At 41.9% G+C, this 25,936-nt stretch overlaps 2 protein-coding genes across 8 annotated transcripts in view; one reads left to right on the top strand and one right to left on the bottom strand.

The window, feature by feature from the left end:
• Positions 1-1,370: 1,370 nt before the first annotated feature.
• On the bottom strand, positions 1,371-24,009 carry FASTKD2 (FAST kinase domains 2). 2 transcript variants are annotated; one of them, XM_048870456.2, is made up of 13 exons: positions 23,910-23,987; positions 22,736-22,871; positions 21,134-21,945; positions 19,807-19,910; positions 17,699-17,807; positions 16,277-16,400; positions 13,374-13,513; positions 12,354-12,526; positions 11,716-11,879; positions 9,259-9,483; positions 8,253-8,340; positions 6,129-6,243; positions 1,371-5,358 (listed from the first exon to the last, which is right to left on the bottom strand). In XM_048870456.2, the coding sequence occupies exons 3-13, from the start codon at positions 21,833-21,835 to the stop codon at positions 5,239-5,241; spliced, it is 2,064 nt and encodes a 687-aa protein (XP_048726413.1). In that variant the 5' UTR covers positions 21,836-21,945; positions 22,736-22,871; positions 23,910-23,987; the 3' UTR covers positions 1,371-5,238. The 2 variants fall into 2 exon arrangements, with proteins under 2 accessions (XP_048726413.1, XP_048726412.1); XM_048870455.2 differs by lacking the exon at positions 22,736-22,871 and having other exon boundaries at positions 23,910-24,009.
• Positions 24,010-25,936, top strand: part of MDH1B (malate dehydrogenase 1B) — a 34,389-nt gene continuing 32,462 nt past the window's right edge. For all 6 annotated transcript variants that reach the window (XR_007359243.2, XM_048870453.2, XM_048870450.2 and 3 more), the window contains exon 1: positions 24,010-24,163. Coding sequence is in view for 5 of the 6 variants with exons in the window: in XM_048870453.2 (XP_048726410.2) it covers positions 24,142-24,163 (22 nt within the window). In the remaining variant the exon portion in view is untranslated. The remainder of the gene's footprint in view (positions 24,164-25,936) is intronic.

The following is a 25,936-nucleotide window of genomic DNA, read 5'->3' as shown; positions in this document are numbered from 1 at the left end:
GAGAACCCCTCCTGTCATTGTAGGGAGTGTCTACACTGAAGCACTGCAGCTGTAGTGTTTTAAGTGTAGACATAGGCACTTTTAGGGCTTGCAGATGTAGAGCACTGGGAGTTAAACCAGCCTTTGGAGACCGCAGCAGGGAAAATGCTGCCGTGTGTTTACGCTATCAGCTGGAAGCGCACTGGCATGGCCACCTTAGCAGCTCTTGCAACGCCACAGAGAGCAGTGCATTGTGGTAGCTATCCCAGTGTGCAAGTGGCTGCAGCATGCTTTTCACATGGGGGGCGGGGGGAGAGCGTGACAGGGAGTGTATGTGGGGGAGGAGGGGAGAGTGCGTCAGCATGCTGTCTTGTAAGTTCAGACAGGAGGAGACACCCTCCCCCCCCCCCCCCCACACACACACACTCACAACAGCAGCATTTCACACTAATGGTTTGCTTTGTCCCAGAGCAGAGAAGCATGCTGGCTGCCAGAAACGGAGCTTTGAAAGGGGATATCCACATGCCCGCAGCCGATTTCAAAACAACGACAAGAGTGACCACTTGACTTCAGGGGATTATGGGATGTTTTCGGAGGCCAATCACAGCGCAGTAATGCAACGCCTCGTCCACACTGATGCCTGGATGTTTCAGCCGGGGTGCAGCATGGAGGTGGATTACCAGGAGCGCTCCAGCTGCAGAGTCCAGATACTCTATGTGCCTTACCAGTGTGGACACCTCAGGAGTTAGGGGGCCCAGGGCTGCTTTAATGTGCTCTAACTTGCAAGTATAGCCACGCCCTTAGGGGATGTGGGTTTAGCTTACTCCACTTCTATGAAACCGCACAAAAGCATTCTTAATTTGAAACATCTATTGCACTTTAAATTCACTCCCTAGCTTATTTTGCAATAGGTTCCCTGTGTAGACAAACCCCTACTTAATACTTCACAAATTCATAATGGGGGAACAGAATGTTACATGGGTCCTCTATTCAGATTTCCTTGTGGCCCAGGGAATAAAACATGTTGCCCCCTTCATGGATCTGACAAAATCTATGTCAGCTCTAACAAGAATATTCTGCTCTCTTCTTTGAAAAGAAAGTTACATCTCAAGTGGGATAGATCCAGAACTGCTATAACAGCGCCAATGAAAAGGGTACTATTTATCACTTCACAGCTTGCATGACATTCACTTTGTGCAAAATCTCAGCTTTCATTTCAGAAAGAAGTTTCTAACTATCACTAGAAAGAAAACCTTCCAAACGTGAACCAAGGGTAAATGGACACAAGGCTGCCTTCCTGAGTCTGCAGCCAGCCTGAAACAATGGCTCAGAGAGGTGTGAACTCCTCTGTCCCCTATTAATCTCACTCGAGTGAGAACTAAAACAAACCCTTTAGGGTCAACATTAACTTTCTTTATTGCTGATCATTTAATAGATGGAATGGGTGGGAGAAAAACCAAGGATACTGAGAAATTAGGAATTGCTGTGAGGAAAGAAATGCAGAGGGAAGAAAGGAGGAGAGAATGAAAAGGAAGAGGGACAGAAAGAGAAATGAAAGTGAAAAGGAAAAGTGGGTGGTGGTCCCATGAGGGTGCCATATGCTTTCCCCATGAGCAATACTGAATGGAAAAACAAAGTACTTAATAAAGAATAGTAACTAATAAGTTGAGTTACTGTCAAATTCTATACTTGATCTATGTAAAAATTTTCCATTGACATCAGTGGGAGCATGTTATCCGAAATATATACTCTGGCCCAGGAATCATGCCTAAAAATGGAATTTGGCCTTCGATGATTGACACCTGAAAATCCTGTGGCATTTTAGATGCCATGGCATGGTCGCAACTGTACAATGAATGATAGTCATACTCAAGCTAGAGGGAAATGCTAGGAGGCAAACACAGTGGGTGCCACTTAATAGGAATCCTGATATTATCAACTTCCTGTGGGTAGCAACATTTTCTAATCCCACCCCACTGACTTTAATGTTAATAGGATTTGGATATTGGCAACAGGCATACTGCTAATTGACAACTTTTTGATGTGCCTCCTGTCTGCAGCCCTACCTGTGGCTGGGAGGGGAGGTTGCAGGCAGGGCAGCAGCAGGGAGGTTTGCGGGGCTGCAGCCAGGGGAGGAAGAACTGGGATGTGCCAAGCCCAGGCTCCTGTACTGTGCAGCCCCAAAACCCACATGGAAAGCCCCAGCATCTGGGCTGCATCCCCCCTGCTACTCTGCATGTAGCTGCCCCTCCCAGCTGTAGGCAGGTTTGCGGGCAGGCAGGGAAAGGTACCACGCATGTCCCAGTGCTTCATTCCCTAGCTGCACCCCTATAGACTAACTTTCTGCTTACTGGCAACCTTTAGATAATAGCAACTTTTTGCTGGGATCTGAGAGGTTGCTAACAAGCGGAATCCACAGTAGGAGGGAAAGAATAGGGTAAAAGACTCAGAAAATCCGAAGAAAGACCAAAGTCCTCAGTGGGAACAAATATCTTTCATAACTATTCTATAGCTGAGTGTTTATAGCACTGTATTTATAAGATGCAAGCATAATACAAACAGCTAGTGATACAGCAGGAGCAAGGTACTATCACGTTGCATATGGCATGAAATATGCCTTCTATTCGGGCCTATTACATTATAACTAGTGTAATGAGGTGGGTCATTGGTTCCACCCACTACTGTTTTTTCCAGTGGTCACTCATTCAGTGCAGTGGTCATGAGTACTTTACACCTTTAACGTAGCGTTGACAGAAAAGAAAATCGCTTGCATGCCATCTTGGCTAGAAGAAAAGGAAAGGTTCATTCAGATAATCAGTATTTCTTGGTGCATCTGATCCAGAAAAAGGGAAATCCCATCAACAAGCAAATCGCTTTGGTCTGAAAATCCAGTTTTAAATCTCACAAGTTCAGGCTTTCTGGCAGAATTTCCATGCTTCAGGGTTTCAGCCAGTCTGAAAACCAGCAAAGACAGCTCTTCTTGTGGTATGTTACCAGTCATAACTCTGTACATATCTTTACTAGCAAGTTCTCTCCACAAACATATATCATATTCAGCTGACCTACTCCGTGAAGGGTACGGCAGCAAATTAAAATAATGCCTCATTTCTTCTTTTCACCTTAATTCTTTTACCACATCACTGCAAAGCTTCAGCCAAATCCTCAGCCGAATACAGAGACAAAGAAGTGTGCAGTTCACAGCTCACCATGATGCGAAGCAAGAGCACCGCCATTTGGTTGAATAAGGTTACTGCCAAAGGCTCTAACATATATTTACTTGTTCTGGTTGAACAATATCATTATCACAGGACTGACCATAATGCAGAAATGGGTAACAGATTTGTAAGGGGCGGGGGGATAGCTCAGTGGTTTGAGCATTGGCCTGCTAAACCCAGGGTTGTGAGTTCAATCCTTGAGGGGGCATTTCAGGATCTGGGGCAAAAACTGGGTATTGGTCCTGCTTTGAGCAAGGGGTTGGACGAGATGACCTCCTGAGGTCCCTTCCAACCCTGATATTCTATGAAGACCACAAGTTTCAGTGCTGTTACTAAGTAAATGTTCAAAATACCCCTATTCAAAATTGCACTTCATTAAAACAAAAAAATAACTTGACAAAAAAATGCAAGTGTTTCATTGACTGACTCTTGAAAGCAAGTACTAATGAGTATTTTCAAGAACAGGATGGAAGAGCTATGTCTGCCTCTTCCACTCCTTCAAATTAGAGCATTCTTTAAACTTCACATTTATATCAGTAGGCAATACCACCATTATTCTGATTTATCCTCTACTACGTGGTGGGCCAGTGGATGTTGTGTTGCATCATAGAATCATAGAACTGGAAGGGACCTTGAGAAGTCATCCAGTCCAGTCCCCTGCACTCGCAGCAGGACTATATATTCTCTAGACCATCCTGACAAGTGTCTGTCTAACCTGCTCTTAAAAATCTCCAAAGATGGAGATTCCACAACATCCCTAAGCAATTTATTCCAGTGCTTAAACTGCCCTGACAGTTGGAAACTTTTTCCTAATGTCCAACCTAAACCTCCCTTGCCGCAATTTAAGTCCATTGCCTCTTGTCCTATTCTCAGAGGTTAAGAAAAACAATTTTTCTTCCTCCTCGCAACAACCTTTTACATATTTGAAAACTGTTATGTCCCCTCTCAGTCTTCTCTTTTCCAGACTAAACCCAATTTTTTCAATCTTCCCTCACAGGTCACGTTTTCTAGACCTTTAAATCATTTTTGTTGCTCTTCTCTACTCTCTCTCCAATCTGTCCATATCCTTCGTGAAATGTGGTGCCCAGAACTGGACACAATACTCCAGTTGAGGCCTAATCAGTGCAGAGTTGAGCGGAAGAATTACTTCTTGCGTCTTGCTTACAACACTCCTGCTAATACATCCCAGAAGGATATTTGCTTTTTTTTGCAACAGCGTTACACTGTTGACTCCTTTAGCTTGTGGTCCACTATGACCCCCCGATCCCTTTCTGCAGCTCTCCTTCGTAAGTACTGTGCAATAGCTGTAAGTAGTCTTGGAAGAGCTAATACTGAAACAAAAGAAGACATCACAAGGCAATTTATACGAGGGACAGGATCTTATAGCGATGACTCTCAGAGTGCTTTATAACAGGCGGAAAGGCTTCAGACTGAAGAAAAAGCATGGAGAATAAAGAATCATTTGCTGTCCCAGACTTCTGAAAACGAGACTAGAAAGTTATTTTCTGAGTTACAAACTTATCAAGAGATTTGGGCGTTTTTATTTCCACTCCAGTCAATATCTAATGATTTACTGCTTTTCTGGCTGGAGTTCTTACTGAAAGCTAAAGACAGATTGACTCGTTATCCCATTCTCACTACAGTGAGAGCAGCCATGGTCCCAACTGCTCTGAAAGACTGTCACACTCCCCCAGTTCAAGAACAAATGAACAGTTTGGCCCACTGGAGTAGCCTAGATGTAGTTTAAAAAAAAGATAAATTTGAGATAGTTTCAACATTAAATGCAGGAGGTTTTTTTTGGTTTGTTTTTAAATGAAGTCAATTATTGTTTAAGGAGCCTTAGCTATAGCATTCCGGAACACAGGTTTGAAAGGAACTGCTTCTACTGCTAAAAAACTCCTTCAGTAGATATAGTTGAATTTACAAACTTTCTACAAGGTATAATGTCTTGAGGCATTTTTCAGGAATATATGAAACTGCTTCCGTCTTCTTGTGAATGGCTGTGATGGGAAAAAAGCAGGAGATCCGAAGTTCTCAGTCCGTTTTAAATATTATCCTGCAAATTCACATCGGAAAAAGGAAAAGCATTTGCTGAATAGATTTCTCCCTTCAAACACTCAATTGCTTCTTCTTTCTTCAGTTTTTTAAACTCCTGGTAGTGGACCTTAGTGGACAGGAGAAGAAGGGAAAGGGTGCATTAGTTCCGCTGCTAAATAACAAACTCACATTCTCTTGTGAACCAACGCACTTAATGAAAGGAAACAGATGTAGAGAATCCCTGCATTCCAGAAAGTGATCAGTTCAGATCTGCAATTCCACATGAAAACAGGTGAATGAGTCAATATCTGATCAAATTCATGCAAGGTTCTTAGGTACTGGAATTCAGCAACTCAGTTTTAGCTTTTGGCGAATTATGGTGTAGTTCAGGGGTAGGCAACCTATGGCACATGAGCTGATTTTCAGTGGCATTCACACTGCCTGGGTCCTGGCCACTGGTCCGGGGGGGCTCTGCATTTTAATTTAATTTTAAATGAAGCTTCTTAAACATTTTAAAAGCCTTATTTACTTTACATACAACAATAGTTTAGTTATATATTATAGACATAGAAAGAGACCTTCTAAAAACGTTAAAATGTATTACTGGCACGCGAAACCTTAAATTAGAGTGAATAAATGAAGACTCGGCACACCACTTCTGAAAGGTTGCCGACCCCTGGTGTAGTTCATGACAAAAAAGGATCAAACTCCACCTGGACATAGTTTACCATAGTGGAGTTCCTTTGCCCAACACCACAGCATACCATCACTGATCAAGGAGTTTTTCCAGCAGTGTCAATTTAGGTTAAGCTTACCACTCCCAGTACTCTGTTCTTCACCTATCATACACATCATATATGTCATCATACTGGTAAGATTTGCATTTAGACTTCTTACCAGTATCACATGATAGCCCAGTGCTTTCAGATGCCTCATCTTCATTGCCAGCTTGCCTCGGGGGTGTCTTGTGCCAAAACAGAAAGCAGATGGAGGAGCACAGAGAACAGCCACTCTAAAGCCAAAAACAGTAACAATTTCTTAGGGAGCTGGCAAACAGCATTATGTTGGTGCAATTTAAGTATTCTTCACAGTTAACCGTTCAGAGAATGCCTTTAATATTAAGGAATAGCACTGCTGTGTTAGTTTATTGCTAATATTTTTGTCCACTCCTAATTTAATTATTCTTTTGCTTCTCCGGACTTAAGCAACTTAAACCCCCCTCTCCTGCAATGTGTTTTAGCTAGGTGCCGAGGTCTGCCCATACAGTATGTATGTCAAAGATTGAATTCTTAGGCCTCAAATCATTCTGCAACTAAGGCTGGAGAAGTTCAGAATGGTGCATTATGTGAAACAGAAGCATCCAAAATATGGGATTGCATCAGAGATGCAATCCCATGCTCTGGGTGTCCCGAAACTTTTGACTGCCAGATTCTGGAGGACAGGGATGGATCACTCGATAACTGCCCCGTTCTGTTCATTCCCTATGAAGCATCTGGCATTGGCTACTGTTGGAAGACAGGATACTGGGATAGATGGACCATTGGTCTGACCCTGTATGGCTGTTCCTATGTTCTTACGCATGTAACATTTATTTCCTTCTTTCTTCCATTATCTACTGTGCAAATCTCTAACCTGCTTGGAAGGTTCAGAAAAGTCCAGTGATTTGGTAGCCTGACAAGCAGTATTGGTACAGAGTAACTAGTTCCTTTTTTCCCCGACAGACAGATAGCAATTCATCTGCGCAAGCCCATGCATCACTTAGATCCCACCTAAACCCTCAGAATCTGACTTCAGTGGTGCACAGGCCTTTTGCTGAATTTGGTCAACAAGGGATACGTTATTGTTAAAGATACAAAATCTGCAGTATTGTGGTCTCAAAGTCACAATTTAGGTTTCCTAGTTTGTAACATGGTCCAAAAATTGGGTCACTGGATTTAGACATATCTCATTTACTAAAAAAAGAGAACATTCCTTAGCATACAGTTGAATTGGTCTCTCCATTCTAACACGGAATAGAGATATAATTTTTCACTCAACGCATAATTAGACTGGAACTCATTGCCACAGGATCCTGTTGAAGTCAACTTTAGTAAGTGTCACAGAGGGATTCAACATTTATATAGATAACAAGAATATTCAGTTGTAGTTAATGCAAAAGTTTTTTTGGAAGGGAATCAAAATCTCATGTTTCAGGATTTATACCAAACTCTAATTATTAGGGGAGGAGGCCCTGTTTCAGTGTCCACAATTTAAAAATGATGTTGATAAATTGGAGAGGGTTCAGAGACATGGGAATGATTAAGGATTGGAAAACACATCTTATAGCGACAGATTAAAATACTTCAATCTGTTCAGTTTAACATAGAGAGGGTTAAGGGGTGACTTGATCACAGGCTATAAGTACCTACATATGGGGAACAGAAATTTGATAATTGCGGGGGGGAAAGGGGACTCTTCAATCTAGTGGACGAAGGTATAACAAGATCCAATGGCTGGAAGTTGAAGCTAGACAAATTCAGACTGGAAATAATGTGTAATGTTTTAACAGTGAGGGTAATTAACCATTGGAACAATTTATCAAGAGTCGTGGTGGATTCTCCATCACTGGCAATTTTTAAATCAAGACTGGATGTTTTTCTAAGAGACATGCTTTAGTTCAAACAGGAGTTAATTTAGGGAAGTTCTATGACCTGTGTTAGGCAGGATGTCAGACTACATGATCAAAGTGATCCCCCCCTTCTGGCCTAATAACCTAGGAGACCTTTATGAGGGCAGATTATCCCACAGCTACCCACTGTGGAGTTTCTTGCACCTGCCTCCAAAACATCCAGTGCTGGCCCCAGTTGGAGGCAGGATACTGGATGAGGCCCAGGTCTGATCCAGTGTGGCAATTCTTATACTCTTGTGAGAGCATAGAGAAAGTGAATTACTTGCTTTGCAGATCAATGAGCCAGAGAGGCACAGGAGGAGCCTCACATAAAAAGGGTCTGGTAAAGAAAACTTGTAACCAAATAAAGGTACCGTTGAACATTTGGAACATCAGCAGGATCATCTACTTCAGTTACTGGAAGCACTTTTTTTCTGTCTGCATCCATTTTGATTTCAAAATCTGAAAGCAAAGCAGTAGAATATTAAATGCCACAAGAGGCTTTGACCATTCCAATATATTTTATGGAGTCAATAGAAAAGAAACAGCTATAATTATTGCATTTGTGTGACAGTTTGCACAATATATTGCTGTTCCTTCGAGAGCAACAAATAGATTCAGCTGGCGCTTTGACACAGTCAGAAAAGGTACCTGTTATCACAAATCATAGATACAGTATGAATAGGTGTATCGATTCAGGATTTAAAGAAAAAAATTGCTGTCTGAGGTTTCATAGATCCATACATAGTCCCTTGTCTTTTATCACTAGGATTGATAAATTTAGGAATAAAAATACCAGAAGTATAATAAGTGAATCAGGTAATGAGAGTACTTTGCAAATGATATAATCATAGAAGTATAAACCCTGCATACAAAAGAAACCATACACCATGGAACTTTACTAAATTTATAAATGGTTTCTCAATGAAGCTCATATCCTGTTCTTTAAATCAAAGAAAAAGGAAAACTGTTCCACAGCTAAAACAATCACATTGAAGTTTCATATTTTGCCATTTTATATTGTTTCTTTAATCCAAAGATTAAAAAAATATGTTAGCATTGAAAGGTCAGTGTTGTTTAATATAGTTATTGCCTATTGGGTTTATGTAGGATTAGTTGCATCAAAAGCCAGATTTTAACCACAAAAAGCCCACCGCAATTTTACAAACCAGAGCAGTAACAATATTTTAGTCAACTGTCCAACTATTTTAACGTGAATGTCATAGAAAATACAACCATAAAGGCATAGTTGTCAAATAGACCTTCTCACCAGAAATTTATATTTTACACCCCTTATATTATATGTAATAGTTGCCAGTCCATTTCTTTACCACTATAAATCAATATACAAAGGCACATGACAATGAATTGGTCCCATACCAATGTTGTAACCATGTGGCAGTTGGATGTTTTGCTGAACCATACGCTCATCTCCCAGAAGTTTCAGGAGAGCCTCCTGTACCTCAGGGAGATCAGAAACCAAAGGTGATGAGGGTTTCTTTATAAACACAGTTGCTGGCTTAGTGAATGAAGGAGGACTATCAAGTTCCAGACACATGTTCACACAGTGCAGCATCATTTCATTCTGCTCCTTATTAAGGCCATCTGAAAAAAGGATAGAAAGATAGCATTATAGTGGACTCGTTATATTTATATTGTATCGTTTTATCTCAACAAATCCACAGTTTCACTGGCTACCTTGCAGTAAGAACAGATTTCAGCTTTGCTGAGCAGTAGATTCATTCCAAATTAGGCATAATAAAACTAATTGTTTCTTGAAAAGATGCCATCAAGGCATTGTTAAAACCTTCTTGTTCTATATAGCTCTCTAAGCAATTTACAAGACACACATTACTGTAGAATCAGCTTCCTGGTGAGGTAAAGCAATGCTACTATACAGATGGAGAACTGAGGCACAGAGAGGCTAAGAGACTTATCCAAGGTCACTGAGGAAGTCTGTGACAGAGCAGGGAGTTGAACCCTGGCTCCCAGGTCCTAGGTTACCACCCTAACCACTGGACCATCCACTCTTGAAAGTCTGAAATCTATTCATTTAACCACTTCCCCCCCCCCCATTGTGTACAGCTACACACGTTACCCTATTACAGCTGGGTTACTAATAAGTGAAATACATTGATGTACACATGGAAGCTGTTTTTAACAAACAAAAACAAAATACCCCAATACTTTAATGGATATTGATAAAACACAAGAAGTTAAGTCACATTTTGGATGTCATTTTGAGAACATGCTTTAACAGTACCAAACTGTAGAGTGTTAAGGAAAAGTTAGCACATGTGACTCCATTTTGGTTTGGGGCCCACCATTATTTAAATGCCAGCACATCATACACCAGGAGGAGTGATCCTTAGATACTGAATCCCTGTGAAAATCCTCCTCCTTGTCTCTAGCCTGCCTTGACTCCCAGTATCTGGTTTTTGTCAGTCTCTAACTCCCTGTCTCTTGGCCTTGATGTGAGGCCTCCCATTCTGATAATAAAAGTTACTGATGCATGGCTTTAGGACCATGCTGTGTAATTAACATACTGGTATAGCACGAGGAATGCACCAAGCAGGGATAGGTGGTAGATAAGACAAGGGTTTGTTTATTGGCTAAGGTTTCCGATGCATGAGGGCAACATGCTTTGCTAAAAGGTATATAACCTTTGTATAATCTGCATTCAGGGTCCCCTCCTGGCTAGCAGGGGGGCACCACGCTCGAGCGTAATAAACTTAGTGTCTTTTGGGAACTCTGCAGTTGTGGACTTTATTTCTGTGCCTCAGCCTAGATTCGAACTGTGCGTGTCCTACCAGGTGTAATTCGTAACAAGAGCTGGGCAAAATTTTTCAGCTGAAAAGTAAATTCTCTGATAAAATGCAGGTTTTGTGGTGGGGGAAACTATTTGCAAATTTGGGTCAAATTCAGCAAATAGTTTCAGACAAAAAAATGAGGGAAAAAATTGTGAAAAATATTTTTTCAAAACAATATGGAAACATTTCATTTGACCAGAATGGAACTTTTTCATTTCAGTGGGAAAAGCCTAAATAAATAAAAATCAATTTCAGTTCAAAATAAACTGATTTTCTCCCCCCTTTGATTCAGCCAGTGAATGGAAGGGTCAATTATTCACTCAGCTGCACTGAACTATTCAGGTTCCAAGTAGACAGGCTGTTTTGTTGAAGCGTAGGGGCTTACAGAACTTCAAGCAACGTATACACTTACACCCTGACTCAGTGCCAAACTAAGCGATTAGCTGTAGAGCATTATAACACAAAGCTGAACAACTACCTTGAACCATTTCAGTCAGGGTCCTTCATCCTAAAGCAAAACAGTCAAGCAACTTCTAACCACAAGTTGTATTTTGAGCTAAACTTTGATTTAGCTGAAAAACATACATCACTTTGGTTATTTTTTTAAAAGGTTCTTGGAAAATCTTGAATGTGCATCACAGACATAAGAATCCACAATTTGTTCACATTTGACTTTCTACAACAAATCTTGGATTTACTGTCTTTCACATACACAGTTACCTAGGAAACACTTTCCTCATTACTGAAGTGTCTTATCTGAAAATGGTACCTCCAACAGCACAACACATCGCCACGATGAGGGCACTGGTTCAGTGCTGAGTCTGAGGACAGGGTCACCTGAATCACTAATAAGTAACAACAACTTGCTGAACTCCATTTTTTATATTAACCAGTCTGCCCCACTTAGCTTGTGAGCTTCAATGCAACCACACCCTAAAGAGTGATTGTGTTGAAGCTACTACTACTCTTCTCTACACACTAGTCTGAATTCAATGGCATAACACACATGAATACATTAATGCCTGACCTGATTTTAGTAACTCATTGAGGTTGTCCCCTTGCAGGAGCTGACTAAGTGCAGGCTGGGGCAGATACTTTAAAACGCAAAATGAATACACTGCCTTCAGCAGATCCACATTAGAAATCCTGGTGAGGTACTTATTCAAGGCACTGTTGAGAGACTCCAGGAACCTTCAAAAGAAAAAGAAAAAAGATATCTTTACGTACCAGTTTATAAATAAACTCAGACTTTCCTAAAAATCTCTATAAAATATAAATCAATACTTTTGAAATAAAACCCCAGACAGATATTCCAATTTATTTGGATAACCAGAACCCAAGTCCAGCACCTAAGCTTACCACTAGCTACAACCTGTTCACCACTTTTATCAGGCTATAACTTAAGTGATGGGCACCCACTCTTTATTACATCTTGTGCATTCTCTATTACATTGCTTTACTGTTTAGAAAAAATGTATATATATATTTTTTATAATAGTGACAGGTAAAGCAAGTTTATCTCACAGATTTAGTAAAACAGACAAAGTGAGAAGTATTTCACAACTGGAATCCAAGATCAGTAGCAGGTACTCTTTAGGGTGCCTCTTCAGACACCCACATAACAAATATGTAATTTAATACAAAGCTTTCTAAGCCAGAACCTACTCCTGATTTTGGCATTTGGGAACGTGGTTGAGAAGTGAATACACCCGGAGAATACTTAGAATATCCTTCAGATTCAGGGATTCAGGATGACTTGTCACCTTCTCAGCCAAAATATCCATCAGCTCAACAGGTCGAAAACGAAGTCCCTCAAAGGCAGACAAAAACAGGACAATCTAAAACGCGCCAAAAAATGTATATGAAGAAAAACATTTTTAAGGCTAAAAACCAACAAATTAAAACTAGAGTACAGGCCTCAATATGGAAATTTACTTAATTGTCTGGTGTCATAGCATCAGAGAGGTTTTTAAAAATGAAAATAAACTTTTGAAAATTAATATATTATGAGCATGACTAACTATTCTTTATTACTATACTGCAATAAATAGGAGAACAATGGACTGTTAAACTTCCAAACACTTATTAAAATATTTAAGCCAATATTGTCTCATTGTTTCCCTCTAATCCACCATCTGTATGTCTGTATCCCTGTTGTTTCTTCTCTTACACTTAGACTGAAGCTCTTTGGGGCAGGGACTGCCTTTTGGTTCTAGCGCCGAGCACAGGGTTCAGGTCCATGATGAGGACTTGTCGGTGCTACGCTTATACAAATTAAACGACAGCCAATGTACCAGTTTTACTGAAGATTTCCCCTCAATCAATCTGCATAAATACACCCTGTTGTTTCAAAGATATACATCAAGAAAGAGAAGTTTGAAACTGACAAATTTTTCAGCCACGGACCAATTTCTACCAAGTTATTCCTATTAAACTTTCATGAAAAGAAACCAGAGAAAAACTGCATTGTTTTTTATGCCCTTTGAATTTTCTAACATTGTGTAGTTGCTCTACGTGTAGAGCCAAACTGGAACTTATGCCCCATTTTAAGCCCATTTCAGAATGCAAACTGAAGTACTGAGTCGTAACTAGCAGCTCCATAAACAGTGTTTGTGTGCACCTGGGCACAGCTTTGTACTGGCAGTTCTAGTGGTGTCACTATAGAGCTTGTGGTCACTACCTCACCTGTTTAGTGTCCCACATGTAGATGGCTGAAGTCACGTAGTTTGCTATTGCTGAATACAAAACTACATTGCGGTACCGGAGGATGCTGCATGACCTCAGAACATGGATTAACTGCCAAAATGGAGTACCATGGATACTCTCTGTAACAGAACAACAACAAAAAGAACAGTGACTGTGAGCGGCGCGTTGTGGGATATGACTGGGACTAGCAGCCAGTGGGGGGGTGATGTGAAACATCAGATGGGGAGCCATGGAAGAGACTGTGACTGGCTGGGCAAAGGAGACCGAGATGAAAAGTTTGGGGATATAGACTGGGTCTCTGACTAGGAGCATACAGGGGGATGTTGGGACTAATTGGGCAAGAGACTGGAACTAGGATGAGAACCCTGAGGAGTGGAAATAGACTGGTTTGGTAAGGAGAACAAGACTGGGACAAGGAGCTGAGGGTAGGGAAGAGACATAGCTGAGACAGGGCAGAAGGGACGAAGCTTGAGAGGAATGGGCAGAAAAGTCTATGCCCACCAGAGAACACTCCCCTCCAAAGCCTGGAATGGAACCCAAACATCCTGAGTCTTACCATTCCTCTGCCTATGGGTTTCATAGCTATTTGCAGACAGAAACGTGTTTCATCCTCCTCTAGTGCTGGTCCATATTGAGAATCACCAACTATTATTGCAATAAGTTACTCCCTTAGATGTAGGGGCAGAGTTATATGAGCTGGATCTAAAGCAGTGGTTTTCAATCTTTTTTCATTTGTGGACCTCTAAAATTTTTTTGAATGGAGGTGCAGACCCCTTTGGAAATCATAGACATCATCTGTGGACCCCCAGAGGTGCACAGACCACAGGTTGAAAACCACTTGTCTAAAGGTTCCAGTCCTGCTGATGACCTTTATGTGGGTGTCAGCATGATACCAGCGGATGGAATTTGTTTTTTTCAGTTTTCTTTTAAAACCCTAGGAAATTATACATGTGGATGCACGCACACACACAAACCGCAAAACAATTTGTATTAAAAGAAAAGTAGCAAAATTGCAAAGTTGAACGCTCAAAAGTTAGGAAATGCAAGAATGAAGGCTTCCTGTGTAACCTTAATTCAGTTCCCCTAGTGCATATGCATTATGAGACAGTCTGTAATTTCATGATCACATTCTACTTTTTCCACAAGACCTGTGCCTCATTCAGTGCACAGGATGGACATGATCAGGTGGATCATCAGGGTTGCGTAATAAAGGAGGCTATTGTCTAGGACCCCCTGCTTCATTTGTTGCAGTAGTTGGAAGGTGTATATCGAACAAGACAGATGACTGCAGAAATAGGAAGGATGGTCTCGGCTACTTGAATGTCATCCTGAATTCTATCCTTCAATCCTATGCAATGCTGGGCAAATCACTTAACCCAATGTGTTCCTCATTTTCTGGGTGCCCAAGCTGAGACCCTCGAATCTGATCTGCAGAACTGCTGAGCGCTCACAGCTGCAAGGTAAATCAAGAGGAGCTGTGCTTCAAACACATAAAGTGCCAAATAATGCTGAGTGCTCTGAAAAAATCAGATCCAGTGCATTTCAGATTAGGCACTCGATCAGTGGACACTTCTGACCTTAATATCTGTGTGCTTCAGTTCTGCATATTTACTTACACATTGTAAGGAGAGTGATCACTTTAGATAAGCTATTACCAGCAGGAGAGTGGGGTGGGGGGAGAGAAAACCTTTTGTAGTGGTAAACCCATTTTTTCATGGTTTGTGTGTATAAAAAGATCTTCTGTACTTTCCACAGTATGCATCCGATGAAGTGAGCTGTAGCTCACGAAAGCTTATGCTCAAATAGATTGGTTAGTCTCTAAGGTGCCAAAAGTACTCCTTTTCTTTTTGCATATTTAAAATGCAGATACCACCACCTCACTCTTTGGTGTTATGAAAATAAATTCATGTTTGTGAAGCACTCAGATATTATAGTGATAAATGCCACAGAAAAGCAAATTGGGAAATAAATAATGCTGTCTTCAGAGCAGGATTTGAATCACCTACAGTAAATAAGACCTATGGCTGTACACTAAACAATGAGGATACAACAAAGTATTCAATAGCTTCATACTATGAATACCATCCATCCTGTACATTAATGAAGCAGGGGTCCTGTGGGAGAAAATAGTTTATTGCCATATAATTAAAGATTGTATCATAAGGTGTATGCATAAGGAGACCAAATTAAGGTGGCACAGGCAACCTGAATTTTGACATTTCCTACCTTTTGACGGCTTGACTTTGCAACATTAATGTTCTTTTACCATAGTTTTGGATTCAAGAGTATATATCAATACTTATTGATCAATTATGTCTACAATACTTATTGCAAGGGTCTGAGTAAAGGTCAGAGTATTAACCTTCATTTTAAGTTCCTTTGGGCTCAATTGGGCCATCATTTATTAAGTAGAACTCAATAATGAAATCCACTTAATCAGTGAACATGTTGCCTTTTGCTTACTCCCTAAACAGTTGTCAATTCATACTAGGAGATGCAAATTTTCAGTTCAGAAACAGTTTTAAAAGCACATCTGAAATCACTAATTTTTCTTGCTGGCCTTTAGTTTTCTTTTCCCCAAATTCTATATATAGGGAAAATGCTAACAGAATTTTAACTTCAGAGATATGAAGAATGCCATTATAACCACAGAGATGACATTTCATGGTATTAATGAGGGCAGAGACCATAAGAACTACTTTCTTTGATCATCCATCAGTCCTCCAAAATTTTTTGTACTGTACTTTGTCTAATGGATCTGCATTGTTAGACTACAAAACAATCATGTTTTCTGGGCTTAAAAGGAAATTGGAATAAGACATTTTCATTAGGAAGAGTCAGAGTAAAGGAGAGGGGAAGTTTAAAAATTCACTTTAACTCACCAATGATTTTGTTACTGCAGGCATCCAGGATTGGCATGGAGCAGTGATTCATCACAGCCAGAGCACTAAACATGTGTTGAGCGTTCAGAGGAGTCAAGTGGTCCAGCTCTTTCAAAACTCTACTCTAAAAATGAATTCAATTTGATTAGACTCTTCATTCTTGGCATTGGCAGTCCAAATTATCTCTGTCGAAGGATGAAGTGAGTCGGGAAGATCAAAACTACGCCAATCCAGTAACGTCACCAGATTTGCACTGAAGGAAAGGTTGGAAGCAGTGGAAGGAGCTTAAAATAACTCCTTCCAATCACTTTTCTTATAAAAACAACTACAGCTAATCTAATGTTTAGTGTGAGCTGTCCTTAAAAAGTTCTCAGGCGCTCCTGTTTCTTTCTTGAATAAAATCAATACAAGATGGCCTTATAATACTTATTTCTGGTTACTATGTATATAGTTTTCCTACCCATGCTTGAAAGAACGGTGGATTGCTACTTAGCATGGATGGCATATTTACCAATATTGTACAGTCAGGATGATAGAGCTTTTGCACATGGCAAAGACTAAGTTATTCTAAATCCTTAGTAAATTACTCACTATTTTCTATTGACCTTTGTGATACACCTTTGGCAGATGTACACTAATTTAAACAAGATTTAAAAAACTGGTGAAGCTAAAGTTAGTGGGCCCACTTCTGATGTCACTTAAGCCACAGTAAATCAGGAGTGACTACATTCGCATGGTTAGAGTTACACTGACGCAACCAACAGCAAAAATCAGGCCCACTAATTTCAGTTTCCCCAGCTCTTAAAATATAGTTTCACCCAGTACATTCTCAAAGACATACATAAAGGGCAATGAAAAAATTTTATCAATAGAAAAAAAAAAGTCAAAACAATGTTTAAAAATACTATATCAACCCCAGCTCCTTCCACTGGATTGAGAAAACATTTTAAGAATCCCTTTCTATTGGGACTAGGGCAGATGTAGTTACTTGCCTCTCAATAGCATGATTCATTACACAGAAAGCCCTGTTACAATGAAGCTCACAGATAGCATCTTATCTTTTACGCTATCAATTTCTTACATAAACACCTCCATGCTTTCTATCCCTATGCGTGGTTTGACCTTTGCACCCTCTACCTATTTAAGTCCCTCCTGCAGAAATACCTCTGTTGGGCAGACTACAGCAAACTTAATTGACATGTACAGTCATTAAAAAAATGTTTTCCCTTCCACAAACCACTGTTTACTTGCTTAAATGTCCCTGGAGGATGAGCAACTTAGGGAAGTTACCATTCATTTTCAATGTCTGGAAACTGCCTAGCGTACAACAGGTGCTACCATAAACAACGAATAAATAGCAACACAGGAGCAGTAGCTATGCAGGAATAATACAAGGCCCCACCAATTATTTTAATCTTTTACCTCAAATTTCCTTTTGAGAGAGAGTGGGGCATCTTTTCCAATGCATTTCATCATGCTTTGCAACATAAAAATGTTACTGATCTTTGGAATTCGCTGCTCCACCAGTAACCTGATAAGGAAAGAAATGGAATTGGTTTAAGGAGGCTTGGGCCTACACACACAAGTTGAACCAGTAAAGCTCTGCTTATTTTGGTGGAAGCAGGCACACATCTGTCTCCCATGGACGAATCCTGAGATAAACTGGTGTAGCTCCTCACGCCTCTTCCACCCCCCACCTCCGGCCTTTTTTTTTTTAAATTAAACTGGTGCAGCTCTACATTGACGTAGTTAAATTGACTTAATAGCAATGCGGCCATCTCCTGACACTGAAGTAACTACACTGGCGTGAGATATCAGTAGGACTTCTCCTCCCTATGTGCCGTGATCTGTCCGGCAACCTTTCTAAACTCCACTGCCCAAGCAGTGCAGAGGACCCTGGAATGCCCGCTCGCCCACCCACACTGCACCATGCTTACACTGATGCAGAATGCTGCTGTGTGGACACAGTGCTGCAACATACACCAATGCAAGAGCAACAGAGTGAACATACTGCAGGGAAATAGAGGTATCAGTTTAACTAAACTGATGTAACTTATCCCAGTGCAATTTCTCTGTGGAGACAAGCCCCCCGTGACCCGTGAAATTCGGGAGAGCCTTGTACAGGACACAGAAAATGGAGCAGATGGAAAGGAGAACAAGTGATACTATAGTCTGTAGGAGAAGAACAGGATCTGAATATAGCAGAAGGCAAAGCATCACACAGAGAAGGACTCTGATGTGGTGTATCTGTGGTTGCCATTTTGGCTCAGTAGGAAACAAAAAGGCTAAAGAAACCAAAAAAAATCCCAACTCTCTTTAAAACAGTATATTTTTTTAAATCAAATATCAGAGCATAGTTTTGGAAATTTCAGTGCCTGTATGGCAGTGGAAGTCTCTGAAATTGATCCACTGAGATTGACATTTCCCTGAAAACAGGGAAGTTTGATTAATCAAGATGGAGTCAAAGTCTTCTAAATGGAAAATGGAGAGGGATAACCCACTTTCCCCCAAACTCCCGGAACTGTGCACCTGAACTTCTAACAGAATATGCTGTTATTTAACCAACATGCCCATCCTCTTGTAGCTTGAGCTGAAATAGAATTGATACATACAATATAAATCCACTAATATGTTCTGTTAGAAGCTCAGAAACACCAGGTCCCTGAAGGGGTAAGCAGATGAGGCTTTGTAGACCGACAATCTCCGTATAAAAACGCCACCCATAAACAAGTTATTCTGAAACAAGATTAGATGTAATGCTTCTCCCACCCCTACATTTGAATACAGGTGGAATACAAGCTAAAATGGTATTCCAACTCAACAGCATTTCCTACTGAAATCAAGAATAACACCCAGCTGAAACATAGGGCTTTTCACTAATAGATATCAAAGCACTATACAAAGGAGGGCAGTTTTATCCTCACTTTACAAATGGGGAAACTAAGGTACAGAGAGGTGGAGTGACTTGCCCAAGGTCACCGAGCAGGCCTGTGGCAGAAATCAGGTCTCCTGTGCCCCGGACCAGTGTTTTATCCTATCTTCACCCTTTCTGCTGAGAATGCCAACAATGGCGCCAAAGAGAGCTATTTGTTTCAACTACTATCTGATGGTAATTACTTGGGTCCCAATCCCGCAATGAGCTTCTCCAGGTGGACCCTGCACAGAGCTGTCACACAGAGGTCAACGTAGGATTCCAGGCATGGTCACTACCGAGTGTCCCTGATTGTCTAAGACCGTGTAAAGTTACTTAAAAGTTCAAGTGTCTTCTTGCTTTGGACATTTCTACCATATTTTAGATATGAGCACATTGCAGTGATTACTAAAATGTTCTAATGCAATGTATCATTAAATAATCCTCAAGAAAATGCTAAAAATGTAAGCCAGAAAATATCAAAGTGTATTTTGGGCAAAAGAGTAAAGATGGTCACTCTCCTTTCATGCCATATTTATTTTCCTCCAACAGAAATAAATGGTCACATGACAAGACTTGTAAGTAAGGAAACCATTAAAAAGAATGTAATTGTTCTCACTGTAATCCAGCTTGAAGAGCATCCACATTTCTGCTTTTTTCCATGGTTGCCAAGGTGGTTGACACAACAGAGAGACATCGGTCATCACATTCATTGAGGCGCTCCTATTAAAGATATATTTTCACAATGTTAGAAAGTTCTTAAGACTAAGTGGCAGAAAGGTCAATTTTTGCTCGCTATCTTACCCCCACCACCTTCCCCGAGAACAAAGAAAAAGTCACTAGAGCTGATTCTACTTTGACCTACATACTGGTATAATTCTACTGACTTCTGTGGAGATAACTCCCAATTTACCCTGAGAAAATGAGAAATCAGGCCAAAAATAAAAATCATATTAAGGTCAAAAGGAAGAAACTGTGTAATGTACTATACATAGTATGATACAAGCTGGAGAATGTCGTACTGGTCATGTTCAAGATTTCCTCTCTAAAGTGTTTTGTAAACATTTACCAGAGTTTTGATGTGCAGGTTCAAGCACATCTGGGGTCCAACTGTGGGCACACCTGGTGGGGAAACTTCCCCTCCATGTAATAAATCAGTGCCCTCTCTCCCTCTGAAAGTTGCATGCTGCTTTATTAAAACACATACAACTTAGGATGGGTTGGCTAGGTGCAGAGTTAGGAGGTGGTGGCGGTAGGGATGAGGACAGACTGGTTTAAGGGAATGGAAAGGGAAGAAACAGGGAGAAGAAGTTGCACACAGTGGGTGAGGGGAGTAGTTGGTGGGGGGCTCTGAAGAAAGTCAAGAAAGAAACTCCCAGGGCAACAGCAGGTCCAGAAATGGAGAAACCCTCAACTAGCACAGCATGAAATAGTCATATGATGCTCAGAGGAAGTCCCTGGTTCCATCAGCAGGTGGGGAAAGTCCTGCAAAAATTCCCAAGACAAGGGGAGCATAATACAGCTAATAGTGGGTAGACCAAAGAAAGCTCCCAGAGCCAGCAGGTAAAACAACTGGGAGTCAAGGAGGACACTGGCCTCTGCCCTCCAATCAAAATATCAAAAATACCTTTCCTCACAACTGCTCACTCTCAAACTTGCCTCATATCATGTGAGGAGAAAGGAGAGGGGGAAGTGAGGGTGGAGGGAGAAGAGAGTTTTTCTACGCCTCAAGCTGATCTAAAGTTTTGGCACAGCCTGAAGCAAAAGTATTCTTTGAGCCCTCTCTCTTTGTATGGTGTGCTGTGTGCAGAGGAATGAAAAGAAAGCCTGGGCAGAACTCAAACCACAGGCGTTCATGTGGAGACCCTCTGAGGCTGTAGCCTCTATAACCTGTAAGAACTGGCACTGGAATTTTATTCCCATCTTTAAAAGATTCCAATACTTACCTGAGAGACCCTCAGCAAAGTCTGAACCAGTCGAGTGTTCTGGGATATCCCTAGCTTCACCACAGCATGCAGACTGTATACCAAGTCATCACACCACATGCTCCTAGACTCTTGCATCAGACGCTGACATAGCTGCATGAATGCAGGATGCTCAACCATCAGTTGTTTCTCATAACGCTTCTGGTCTTCAGACAGCTTTTTGGTGAGCGCCCACATAGTAGTAAAACAGTTACTACAATGCTTCTCAGAAATAGCAGACTTTGAAACTAGGTCTAATACATCACAGGGAGATGTGCATTTTTGAAGGTCATCAAAGAACTGCTGTGATTGACTCCTTTCGCTCTTCGCTATCAGATTCTCTTCAACAACACTTCTATCTTCTTCTAGAGGGTCCAAGGCACTAGATGAACTTTGCATATGTTCATCTAATAGAGACTTTGCAACATTCTGTTCTTTTACAGTGACATCTCCTTTACTATAAACAGGCACCCCGTGAGACAGCAATCGGAGAGATGATTCAAGCCGGTGAGGAGGAACATTTAACAGGAATCTTCTCAGGTTCACACTTTGTATGGCACTCTTATATCTACTGATCCCTAATGTGTATGTCCTCATCGCCGTTCTAAAGCTGGGACCCAGTTTAGAACCACATACATGCAAATGTCTGATTGTCCTTATCAAACAACCCACTTTATTGTTCATTTTTGCTACCGTTTTATAAACAGCTTTCAAATGCCAGCTCAGAAGACAGGGCCTTAATGAGGTTCAAGCCCATAGAAACAGGTCTTTGGACACCAGGTAAAATGCATTATCTGTGAAATCAATTGAAAATTATAAAATCATTAACGAGCTTTCGGTTTAAAGGTTAAAATACCACATCTACTAACACATCTTTTACAGAGAACCTGAAACAGATCTGGAAATAGTTCATTTTCATTTGTAATCCGTCATTAATTAATGAGTGTCTTCTGCTCCTGACTCCGCAATTCCACAGGGTCTCAGTCACAAAACTGTTGCAATTCCACAGTATAACTGAAAAGGGATAGGATTTGAAGAGAAATTGGGTAGACTTAAGCCCTGAACTTCCACTGAAATCAATTTACCTGTGTAGATGCGTCTCCACACACACTGGCACAGAGGTCTGTCCTCATGGGTGCACTTACAGGACTGAGTCTAGAGTCTGTACCGTGTACCTTCACTTTCCTGATTTCCTTTTCCCCAAGCCTCCCGGAGCCATGCAGCACTCCTGATTTACCACAAGTGATAAAATTCTGACACTTGCAACAAATTCAGCAGTCAGGCAACATAGAGATAGGAGCCTCTAGAAATGCCTGAGACAGATAGAAGACCTATATTATGAGACTAAATAAGACCAAGTAAAAGACAATGCCATAAATTTAGCTATTAAGGGCTTCCTGCACCTTTCTTTGCACAACCCAAGGGCTTCTATCAAAGGTTGCATCCATTTTTGTGATGCAGACAGAAGTCATGGATCCAGTTAACTAACGGGGAGTCATAGGTGTTCAAGAAATGTATGATCAGGGCCTGATGTCATAATTTTCATAATAACTACAAATGTTAAGAAGAGAAATTAAAGCTCACAATTCATGGAACAATCTGATGTACTGAAACCAGAGAGGATTCTGTTCCTCTCATGAACAGCATGCTACAAATGGAAGACATTTTGGTACCGGCAGTAGAAATCTTCAGGGATTTTACTTGCAGACCTGCAGAATTTCTGAAGGGAGATGGACAATTTTTTATTTTTCAAGCCACTTAAGTCAATCATGTTTTAATGAGATATAATTGAAGGTATAATTGTAAGCAGAATTCTGTGTATTTTAGGGCAGAAAAGGAGTCCATATTGTAGCCCTTTGTGGTGGAAGACTAACAATTCTGCAGCAACTTCAAGCAAGATATAAATTAAAGATTTGCTATCATTAAATATGAAGATTAAGAGCAATTAGCATTGTTTTTCTTTTCTAAGTTTTGATTTTACACTATTGACAAATTTTTAATGATCAACATGCTAAAAACTGTGCAGAAACTACAGTTGCATATTAGAAGTTGTATGGCGAAAATCCGGAGGTTTTGGCATACAGATAGCAGTTGAGCATTTCTGAGGTGGCACTTCTTCCTTTTCCATTTGCAGATACGAGGGTGAGGGGGGGGTTGTTTAAGATTAAGGGGAGACTCCAACACCGACTTTCATATCCCAGCAACCATCAGCCCCATTAACTACATGTTTCTGTTAACACACTCGGCAGCAAAAGAGATAACAACGGTGTCTTTTAAACAGTCATCTTTAGGTTTCAACCGCTGACCAGAGAGCGGATCACACACACGTCAGAGGTGCAGTTTCAGGCTGCCTGCAGACTCAGGCAGACACCCTTGCTTCAGCCACGTGCCATTCACAATGCTAAACGGAGGCCTTCGCGGTCACAGGGCTTACGACCTTCCTTAAAAGAAACCTCAGGGCCCGGAGCACCATGGCACGGCCGGGGTGGATCCTGCGCCTCAGCTGCACGATACACGGGCCCTGATCGTCACATACCAGCAGAGACACCTGTGAACTCCCCGTGGCTTCCTGGCCTGAGCCCACGGACACCGCCCACGGGGACCCCCTCCCACCCTGGCTACGACCGGGGACGGGGACCCGCACCGTGGGGACTCACAAGCCCCCTGGCCCCCGCCGCGGCCGGAGGCAGCCGGTCAGTCCCGGGGCCCTTCACGATTCCAGGGCAGCAGCCAGGGGGCGACCCCGCCAGCCACTCACCGGACACTGGACCGACCCGGCTACGCCTCATGTGACCGGCCTACGGGAGCCGCCATGATGGCTTCCTCACGTGCCCTCTCCAAATCGCGCGAGAGTACGCGGCGACCCCAGGGGACAACGTCTCGCGCTCTCCCTCGCGCGGGGAGGTTGACTGGAGGCAGCGTCGCCGCGTTGCTAAGCGACAGCCAGGAGCCGCTGCCCAAGGGGCTCGTGGCCCGCCGCCGGCCGCCTCATGGCGAAGTTCGTGCTGGCTGGTGAGAGACCCGCCCGCGCCCCCAGGGACTCCCCGCGAGCCGGGGACTCGAGGAGTCGGAGCGGGGGGTTCTGAGCTAGTTAGCGGGGACAGGGACACGGACACGGTATGGGAGCAGTTGGAGGGGCCAGGAAGGGGTAAGGAGGGGGGGAAGTTAGAGGGACAGGGAGGCCTATGGGGGCAGTTGGAGGGGATGTGGGGGGCAGAGAGGGGTACAGGGCATTTGGAGGGGCATGGGGGAAGTTAGAGTGTGGGGACAGTTAGAGGGGCCAGGGAGGCCTATGGGGGCAGTTGGAGGGGTGGGGGAAGGGATATGGGGGGCAGAGAGGGGTATAGGGTAGTTGGAGGGGCATGGGGAAGTTAGAGCATGGGGGCAGTTAAAGGGGTAAGGAGGGCGCAGTTAGAGGGATCAGGGAGGCCTATGGGGGCAGTTAGAGGGGCTAGGAGGGGGCAGTTAGAGGGGCTAGGGAGGCTTATAGGGGCAGTTAGAGGGAGGGGATATGGGGGGCAGAGGGGTATAGGGCAGTTAGAGGGGTAGAGAGGGGTTATGGGGCTAGTTAGAGGGGACAGGGAGGGGTATGGGGGCAGTTAGGGTAGGGAGGGGATTTGCGGGCAGCTCCATGCTCACTCAATTCATATCCTTCGGGGCCCATATAGGCATGTTTCACATTCTGTAGTGTTTTGCCCAGCCTGGTTGTAAGGGAAGAGGCCTCACCTGCTCTCCCTGGGAGCCTGATACATCTCAGTGCCAGGAAGATTTCCATTACGCTCAGACTAAATGTTGCCCTTCAGCACACTCATTATTGCAGGCCTTAGTATTCCAAGAGTGGTCCATGATTACAGCATAGAGTGCCTATCGAATTGCCCTGTTCACTTGCACATGCATTTTGTATTTGCTGTCAAATCATGTTGCAAATACAGCTGATTTGCTGTCTACTATCAGACCTTGTCTTCATTCCATATTATTGGGTTTGGTTTCCTTTCTTCCATGGTTTACTAGTATTTTTGATTATTTTATATATTACTTCTTATTTTCTCAAATGAAATTTCATTTTGTTATGTTCTGGCTGTTTTTTTAAATTACTCTGTGTCCAGGGGTAGCAGTAGCGTGAGGAGTATAAATCATAGAACTCTCAACTTGGTCTTGTTTGTAAATTACATATTTTTTTCTGTTGTGTCTCATTAATGAAGATATTAAGATAACAGTAAATATTACATCTTTGTTATTACACTTGCTTTATGGTTCATTAGCCAGTGTTCAGGACCAATAGCACAGTTCCTAGCTGAACTGATTTGAATACAGTTAAAGAGTAAGATTTCACAAGAAACTTTATCAAAATGGTTCACTAAAATTCAATATAGTACCTCTAACTCTTTCCCCCTCATTCATTAAGGTAATTGACTTCAATGGGATATAAAGTTAAGCAGGCACTTAAATGCAATCCTGAATTGGGATGTTTTCCTGACTGATGTTCAAGCATGTATATCATCCAGAAAGACTGATGTGTTCACATTTTTCAAGTCTTAGCTGTTCTTTACCAATACAGTAGAATATTGTTATTCTGCAGACTTATAATTTTTACAAGAAATGGTGTTGTCTTCCCATCTCAGCTAAAATTTAATAGCACAGAGAGAGCTGTAGTGATGTCACAGATCACTACATCTTCATTACATCTCTAAATATTCTGTAGCATATTTTGTAAAAGGTCTACACTGTAATTAAACACCCATGGCTTACCCATATTAGCTGACTCAGGCTACAGGGCTGAAAAAT

The sequence above is a fragment of the Caretta caretta genome, chromosome 11 (assembly GCF_965140235.1).
Source record: "Caretta caretta isolate rCarCar2 chromosome 11, rCarCar1.hap1, whole genome shotgun sequence".
Classification (NCBI taxonomy): domain Eukaryota; kingdom Metazoa; phylum Chordata; order Testudines; family Cheloniidae; genus Caretta; species Caretta caretta.
Note: the sequence above shows the minus strand (reverse complement) of the source record. Positions and strands in the feature narration are given on the sequence as shown.